The sequence below is a fragment of the Varroa jacobsoni genome, unplaced genomic scaffold, assembly GCF_002532875.2.
Source record: "Varroa jacobsoni isolate VJ856 unplaced genomic scaffold, vjacob_1.0 scaffold_1428, whole genome shotgun sequence".
NCBI classification, from domain to species: Eukaryota; Metazoa; Arthropoda; class Arachnida; order Mesostigmata; family Varroidae; genus Varroa; species Varroa jacobsoni.
Genome location: NW_019214330.1, coordinates 409,797 through 418,393, shown reverse-complemented (window position 1 = coordinate 418,393; position 8,597 = coordinate 409,797). Strand labels below are relative to the sequence as shown.

At 39.1% G+C, this 8,597-nt stretch overlaps 3 protein-coding genes across 7 annotated transcripts in view; 1 reads left to right on the top strand and 2 right to left on the bottom strand.

Annotated features, from left to right (window-relative positions):
• LOC111269982 (uncharacterized) overlaps positions 1-1,144 on the bottom strand; it is a 7,251-nt gene extending 6,107 nt beyond the window's left edge. Inside the window, exons 1-2 of one of the 3 annotated variants that reach the window (XM_022849946.2) lie at positions 1,091-1,144; positions 418-599 (exon numbers count right to left, since the gene is read on the bottom strand). In XM_022849946.2, coding sequence (XP_022705681.1) covers positions 418-570 — 153 coding nt within the window. In that variant the 5' untranslated portion in view covers positions 571-599; positions 1,091-1,144. Of the gene's footprint in view, positions 1-417; positions 908-1,090 lie in introns of those variants that run through there. The other 2 variants (XM_086972324.1, XM_022849948.2) reach the window with 2 other exon arrangements.
• Positions 1,145-1,216: 72 nt separating this feature from the next.
• sip1 (septin interacting protein 1) lies at positions 1,217-4,392 on the top strand. The gene is made up of 2 exons (XM_022849939.2): positions 1,217-3,205; positions 3,540-4,392. Exons 1-2 carry the CDS (start codon positions 1,496-1,498, stop codon positions 4,158-4,160), a joined length of 2,331 nt encoding a protein of 776 aa, XP_022705674.1. The 5' UTR covers positions 1,217-1,495; the 3' UTR covers positions 4,161-4,392.
• The window catches only part of LOC111269980 (uncharacterized), a 63,115-nt gene continuing 58,436 nt past the window's right edge, over positions 3,919-8,597 (bottom strand). Inside the window, exons 8-9 of one of the 3 annotated variants that reach the window (XR_015314773.1) lie at positions 7,754-7,880; positions 3,919-4,014 (exon numbers count right to left, since the gene is read on the bottom strand). The gene's annotated coding sequence lies outside the window, so the exon portion shown is untranslated. Of the gene's footprint in view, positions 4,015-5,020; positions 7,635-7,753; positions 7,881-8,597 lie in introns of those variants that run through there. The other 2 variants (XR_015314774.1, XR_015314772.1) reach the window with 2 other exon arrangements.

Below are 8,597 nucleotides of genomic sequence, written 5' to 3'. Positions count from 1 at the left end.
ATGTATAAACGCCGGGCATTTATATTCTATAGTCAAAAGCAATTCATTGGCTTAACTGTTATAATGAATGTACCTAAAAATGATGCAATCATTTCCAAGGATCCAGAGGCTAACGACTGTAGTCGTATAACTGACAAACTAAATTTATTGAATTTTAATATCGTCTTGTTATATTCAGCGCGTAAAACTATAGGTTGACATTAAGACAACTGCAAACGCGTCATACTTTGGAAAAAAAATTGCCTAATTTGTTAAAGTGATTAAAAGAATTTATTTACGTTTCTGCTCCAAGTTAATCAGAATCCAAGTTAAATTCAGGCAAAAAACATATTTAGCACATGTTGTTTTCAACGACATTTGTTTCCGTGTTTGTAGCTCTTCGCAAACACTTCTTCTTTCAACTTATTTTAAACTCACCTTGTGCTTTCGAGCGCAATCGGCGCAGAAGTAATGAGAGCACGATGTAACCACATAGGACTCTTGCAGTAGGTTTCGGCAGGTACTGCAGGTTGCTATCATTCGAATCTTTCCAGCCAATTCGATTGCTGTGCGCTCGGCTAAGAGCGCCATGATTTATGGGTAATCCTGGGAATATTGAGCTGAACACACAATTAAATCAATACACATAAAGCTAAATACACTCCCGGTTTTCTTTCCGTCTCAGTAGACAAGATGCCACTGAGACAATACTCGGATCCTGCTGCCCTTCTAATAGACGAAGATTTTCGCCATTTGTTTAGTCCAAACCTCTTCGTAACGCCTATGCTAAACGAAACAGTTGCAACGTTTTGAAAGATCGGTTGTTCATCTAGCATAGATCTTTAGGATGAGAACACTATATATGCTTAAAACAGCGGAGAATATTACGCGACTTTAAGTCTATCGAAAGACCTTTAGGCATATTTTGTACTTTGGAAAAGCTCTAATAGATATTGGCGCCGAACATGAAAATGGTAAACTGATCTTTGCTGAAGCAGTCGAGCATAGGCATGCGAAAGCTCTGGTAAAGAATAAACTGATTTTATACCTAATTTAAGCTATCGTTATTGTTGTCACTTGCATTTGTTTCGCAAAAATAGCCTAAATGTACCTGTTTTAGAAGCCTAATAACAGATATTTCTAGTGGCGGGCAGTCGTCTGCTCGAAGTTAGTACTTTTAAGAATTCCCTCACCCTCAAGAGTCGGGCGAGAGTCAAGATGTCAACACCATGAAAGTATGTTGTTTTCAAAAAACGCAATGCAGGAACGCCAAAGCAACCATCTGACGAGTTGCGAGAAGTTACTTATGAGATTTTCAGAATGGTTCCTTAGTGACAAACTGAATTCCTAATAAAAAAATATATGTGACCTTACAGGTTGTTCCTTTGTGTGATTCTTCCACATGTTGTTTGTGTTTTCTTAACGCCAAATTGTTATCGTTCGAAGAGTGCTGTGTGTCGCTGTCAAGAAAGAAGTTCCTGTTCGATTGCGTTTTCGTGCCTGAACGGCAATCACGATGACGGACGTCGAAGTAGAGGAATTTGGCATAACTGAATGGGATCTGGAAAATGAATTTAACCCGAATCGGGTACGATACAAGCAGTCAAGAGAAGATCAAATCTACGGAGTATGGGCTGACCACCGAAATAGTGACGACGACGAAGACGAGAGACCGGCGTTCCGGGGAGCACCGCGAGGTGCTGCGCACGCGAACATTTCATTTGTATCCGGAGGAACCGCCGGAAGCTCCAATACTGAAGAAAAAGCGACCGAAAATGACACCAGAGAAGAAATCGAGATTAGAATACCGACAAAGAAGGTTCGCAGCATGGCTGGCCCGTCAGGAATATTCGCAGGCGAACGAAGTGCGCTAGGCTCTACAATTGGCACTTGGGAAAAGCATACGAAGGGCATCGGGGCCAAACTTCTACTTAAAATGGGATATCAGCCAGGAAGAGGTTTAGGAAAGGAACTTCAAGGAATATCGGCACCGGTCGAGGCAACACTTCGCAAGGGCAAAGGTGCCATAGGAGCTTACGGGCCTGAAAAACCTGCCCATAAGATCGCTGATACAGTAACTGCCAATGTTGATGAACTTGAGCTAAAACAAAAACGTGAAGCAAAACAGTGGCGACGCGGCGAGAAAAAGGTAAAATACGTATACAAATCTCTAGAAGAAGTTCAAAAAGAAGGCGCAACTTTTGTCGATCGGCAGACCGGGCCAAAGGTGAAAGTTATAGACATGACGGGACCGGAACAGAGAGTTCTCTCTGGTTATCATCAGCTCGCCCAACATCGACCAGACGAAGAATCTACCACAAAAGGGCCCCAGGGCAATTTCAGCCTCCCAGAACTTGAAGACAACCTTGATATACTCATAGAAACTTGCGAGAACGACATAAAGCGCAATACGAGTCGAATAGAATGCGAAAAAAATCGCATCACGAATCTACGCTTTGAACAAGAACGACTAATCCAAGAACAGGATGAGGGTCAAAGTGTCCGAGATACCCTGAAAAAATTGCACGAAGCCCTACGCGAGCTGGAGGATGGCTGCGGATCTAATGCTGTGCGTGCCCTTAGCGTTGGAGAAGTATGCATGATTTTCAGAAGGCTAGTCGAGGAGTTTGAGGGTGAGTTCAATCAGTTTGAACTGTTTGATCTAGCACCATTAGTCATCTTCCCCTTAATGAAAGACTTTTTATCGGCATGGCAGCCTCTTGAAAGGCCTAATCATGGCGTTGAGGTGTTTCGGCAATGGAAAAACATCTTAGAACGGTCTCACAGGCCTCGCAACGCACCGGATTATTTCTACAACCTCATGTGGGAGGTATGGTGTCCTCCTGTTCGGCAATGGATCTTCCGGTGGTCGGCGCGAAACCCTGATCCTTTAGTGAACTTGTTGGAAATTTGGAAGCCGATCGTTCCTGCCGGCGTAATGAGTCACCTTTTAGAGCAAATCATATTGCCACGTATACAGCAGGAAGTAGAGCAGTGGAATCCGTTGTTAGATACGGTACCGATTCACTCATGGATCCATCCTTGGTTGCCATTAATGTCAGACTCGCTGGAGCCCGTCTACCAACCTATTCGAATGAAGCTTAGTTACGCTCTAACGAATTGGCATCCGAGCGACTCATCTGCTAAACTTATCCTTGAGCCGTGGGTTGGAGTGATGCCGAAAGGCTCTCTTGAAGCATTTATTGCTACTAATATTATACCAAAGGTATGTTCTTTACGATATACTATAACTCTGTAGTTCTCTGTTATGAATCACTCACATTCGAGCTATTCTTGAATAGAAGCTAATCAAAGACGGCATTTTCAAGACATGAATCTCAGTGATATTTTTTGACCTCGTCAACAATTGGTGTATTAATGATATCAATTTTATGATTAATAAAAATAAAATTACTCAAATTTTATAGGTAAATCCATGAAAATATGCAACCTCGCTTCTTATGTCCTTGCGCTTTTCTCTCACATGCCTATACTTTCTTTTTTCCTTTCAATTTTTAACAAAAACGATTTTTTTGCTTTTACTTGAATTTTATTTTCAGCTAGGTGCCGTTCTGCAAAGTTTTGTCATTGACCCGCGCAATCAGGAATTTGAGCCATGGCAATGGTTTACGGCGTGGGGTGATATCGCACCAGTGGCCGCCCTGATCGCCGTCTTGGACAAATACTTCTTTCCGCAGTTTCATCAGGTTCTATTTCAGTGGTTGCAAACGTCTTCGAACTATGACGAAATGGCAACGTGGTTCTCCGGCTGGAAAGCCGCTTTTCCCGACCGCGTTTTATCCGATAATCGAGTACGTGAGCAGTTTCGTCTCGCGCTCGATTTGATGAATCGCGCCGTGTCAGGTCAGCCGATCCAGGCAATTCGACCTCCTGAATTCTACCCTCAACCTCCGTCGGTCCAGCAACAGGCCCGAGACAGATTCGCTGCACCGATTCCAACAGGACATAATCTTAACTTTACGTTTAAGGAAATGCTGGAACGTCGTGCGCAGGAAAAAGGTGTCTTATTCATGCCTATAGCAAGTCGGAAACAAGATGGAAAACAGGTGTATCAGTTAGGGACTGACCGACAGCTCTACCTCGATCGAAGCGTAATTTTCGTGTTCAATGGCCGTACTTGGGTACCGACATCGATGGAAAGTTTACTTGACAGTTGTTGATCAATTGCAGGCTGCCTTTTGAGTTGATTTCTAATATAGTTGACCAGCACTATTTTTGAAAGAAACGAATAACAATAGACTTTCTCAAATAAATATGGATCTATCTACTTGAACCGTACGAAGATCATATTTATTAAGGCGATTAAACGCTATTCTGCTGACGATTGATCTTGTATATATTGAAATTTAAATAAACTAATTAATGATGTGTAAGTTTGTTTTGCAAAATAGATGTAGTTTGTGGTCATTGATTTTTCCAATTTAAAGATAATTTTACAAATAACGGAATAACCTTTAATGATTCCCATCTGCCTAAGAAATATGATGATGATATGATATGATGTATCAGCTGAAACGTTCCTCGCAACGAAGTTCTTTTGTTAATCCCCATCTGGCTCCGGCTTCTATCACTAAAATCGGAGAATATTGCTCAAAATAGTAATATAAACTGGAAGCTTTGGGACAAAGTGAAAATAATTTCCAGTGTCAGAATATTAGGAACGGAAAGGATGGAAAACGATGAGGAGCATCTGCACCACGTACGAAATTGATCCGATTTTCTTGAAAGGCTGAGGCAAACTAAAAAAAATATCAAGAGAATGTTTATTGTAGTGTCCACATTAAAATCTTCAAAGATTTCTTTGCGTGGTCTCAAATTATTCAGAAGAACTTGATCGCTTGGTGTTTCTTGATTAAAAAAGGATCTCCGCACCAGTTTAACCCGGCGTACCTTTTGAAATATCCCCATAATTTACCATCTAACAATCCAAAACCATCTAATATCACATTATAAATTTGCTTGCATAATCTATACTACTTAATTAATTCTCAGTAATACTTTAAAAAATAAAGACGCAGTATTAACAGAGATTTATGCCGTAACAGAGAAATATGTTTATATAGACTCATTTTTGTTGTTGTTGTCGATAAAACACTACATATATATCTTGTATTTAGTATGTACAGAGTAAACAATGTATTTACAATAGCAACTTGTCGTAATCATTATGATCTTCTTCAATATCGTACGTTTAATATATATATAGCGTTTACCATCACTTTATTAACCATAATATGTATAATTGTCATGTCTTATATATATATATATAACTATATTCTTATATATGTTTCCATCTGAGTGTATGTATTTGCTTATAATTAGCGGTTGGTGACAGCGACTCAAAAGGGAGTAACAATCCATAACCGACACACTCATCTTAAAGGATCATTTTTGTCCTCCATTAACTAACGCCTCGAACGACTTGTCTCTATTATTATTCACGTCTCAATGTTCTTGCAGTAGTTAATCAATCAATTAAGCATTTCAATGGTCAGTCACAAACAACAGGCATACGTTTTTCTTTTATCTAATAGTAATTATAATTCATAATTATAATTCAATTAATATCAACAGATTTCTGTTGTCATCTATCGATCTTTTTCCTAATGCCTCTCTTTTCGATATTCACTTATCTATTCAGCTTTTTTTCCTAATTAATCTCCCTCACTTGCACAGATAACGTGCGCCCGACACTCTGCTTTCCCGTTATGGTCTTCCTCCTATTATCTACAGCATTATCATTGTCAACATCATCACCTATCAGTTCATATTAGGCTGCGTTTTTTCTACCCACCAACAAGGAAGGCATGGTCCTTGGCTCTAATACGGTCATCGACTGGTTGTTCTTTTAATTTTGTTCACACAAGAACGCAATATGTTCGGTCTTTTCCGTTAGTTCACCGCCTTCAGCTTTGCGATCTAGGCAGTGTTTTAATAAAATTGGTTTGGAGATGATTTGTGTAGCGCATGTTTACAACATCACCACCTAGAGGTCTATTATTCTCTTCACTAGGCTGTTTTTTTTTAATGCTGATATGCTTGTTGTAAATTTGCCTTATTCAAGAAGGTCTAAGTGTTTCTGTAGCCGTCAAGGCTAAAGAGAAGTCCATATGCCGTTACTATTAGTAAATGCGTATATTCTGTTTTTTTCAGTTATATTTTTGTTGCTGGTACGAGTACGTGCTCTGTTTCTGATCACCGAAATTGCAACGAATGGGCTGTGTGAGCTACTTTAGATCGGTTTCATTTTTTTAACTAGTCTGGGAATAGCGCAGCAAAAAATAGCCTTGATTCGGTACTGGTAAAAGTAAAAATTTTAATCAACAGTTACATAATACAAGCATGTTAGTGGCATCAAGTTTAGCAAGATTTTCTAGCGTTACTAGTTTTTTCACCGGTGTTTATATTTTTCTTCTCTGTATTATTGTTTTTATTATTTCACTGTTCTCATGATGACCATTTAGTAGCGTTCATTTTAATAATATAATATAGCTATAATAACCCTCTCGTTTTATATTGCGATATTAATTAATCGCTAATTCTCCAGCTTCATCTTATGTTGTATAACAAGATGGTGTGTCCACCATGATGAATAGGTACGTATAGCAATCAAAAGGCAATACCAACAACGCGGTAAAAACAGTATCGTGTTAATAACGCTAAACATGAAATTCTAATTAACTGCAATAAAGAACTCCAATATATAATAATAAGAACCAAGTAATCGTAATAAAGAGTCAAACATCGTTTCGGGTAGTAACAATCAGCGCTATTACTATTAGTATTATTCTAAAAATTTCTAAAAACAATGATTCTTATCGAGGTTTTTATTTTATTGTCGCTGCGACTAACATAATAATTCAATGGTATAATAGTTTGTTAAACTTGCACCGAAAGCCCTAATCATTACAGTCGTGTTTCTTAAACAGTGGGGCCTAGTAGCGATGCAGGGTAATGTGAGCGGGAAACAACCTTAGTGCAGCTCAGTCTAATCTTAAATGTGGAAAATATTTGGGACTAGGTATAAATTCCATATATCTCATCCGAACTAGGTTAGCATAATGAATTTTTTTACAATGTCGGCCAAAATACAAAATCTGTTTGTTGCAATAAGCCACAGTGAATAACGGTATTGATGGCGCCACTACCGGAAAAATGCCAGCATTTTTAGAATTGCTGCAAGATCGTAACCATTTTCGTTTTTTGCTGTACAGCTTTTTGTGTTAGTTATAGGTGATTGTAAAAGCCTTTTTCTAATGTTTTTGTCATATGACTTTAGACCTACCCACGTTGAAGCTGTATCGAATAACCGAAATTTTAAATATAAGCGTTTGTTTGTGCACCTTGCTTGCTTTCTCGCTGCCCTCGAAAGCAGGCTGTGTTTTATTGGTGCTGTCCATGATTACTTAATATTCTCGACGCTTTCTTCTTTTTTTTTTGTCTTCCTGTTGGGCATTTTACATGTCAGATTTTACATTAATGGATTACCCATAGACCTTCAGAGAACCTTGCCTGAATCTTACCATTATTTTGCGATACGAATTCAACCTTTACCATACAGCTAACAATGAATACACCTCAATTGGACCTTTATCTATGGGGTTCGGCAGTTTGCTGGGGTGTTAGAATTCGAGCTGTAATTAACTCAAAACAAAGAACTGTAACTTTAACAGCTGGTTACAAGTGCTAGTCTACGCTATTCCCAATGCTTAAGTATATGGCAGAGTCGAGCCCTGTCGCATTGAATACTTACTTGTGTGTGTGTAAGGTGCCATCGGAAGCCTCCATTAGAGCCATTACGGGAGCGGAAAATGGCCGCAATTACTAAGGATTCCACTGCCGTACGCGAGCGGACCTCGAACAGGGTAAACGGGAATGACCTGGAATACCGCCCGTATAACTTGCATCTTATTCCGGTAACAGATCAATTGATCGGCCATATGACGAAAACAAGCGCCAGCAGGCGGACAATACAATGTTGGACATATAACAGGGTCGTGCACGTTTTGCGACAAGTTTCCATTGCACAACACTCTACGAGTCACATCTACCGAAGTGCACTAGAGACGAGAATCTAGTGCCATCTGATAGATGTCCCACACATTAGACAGCGGCAATTGAACTGAACTTCAAATGAACATTTACATTCGATCTCTGTATTCAATCAGATACACATAGCCTCAACATGAACATCATCATTATCAGGTGCCTGATAATAGTTTTTATCGGCATTTTGATAACATCTTATCCGATGCTATCTACATGTCATTAATAACAACAGTAGAACAGTGGCAAGAGCCTTGGCTTTCTTTTTCATTGGAGTTGCAATTCAATAAAAACTATAGTAATGATAAAGGTAGTTCACTAGGAAACAATACATTAGTGTTTTTTTACTTAATGGTAGAATACAATGAAGTCGAATTAACTTAGATTTATATATATATATATATATCGCATGATTTCTGCTGTGTCATATAATAATCGTATGTTAATATGTACGTTGCTCAGCAATTAGTTTGATGAAGAACTATTTACCACTGTCTGCGGCGCACCAGCGCACCGTCTCTTATATATATATATATATATATCAGACTGGC

Excerpts from the sequence above, each read along its gene's own strand:
- sip1 (XM_022849939.2), top strand. The coding sequence starts at position 1,496 with ATGACGGACGTCGAAGTAGAGGAATTTGGCATAACTGAATGGGATCTG. Across the intron at positions 3,206-3,539 it reads CTACTAATATTATACCAAAG|CTAGGTGCCGTTCTGCAAAG; the intron begins GTATGTTCTTTA and ends TTTTATTTTCAG.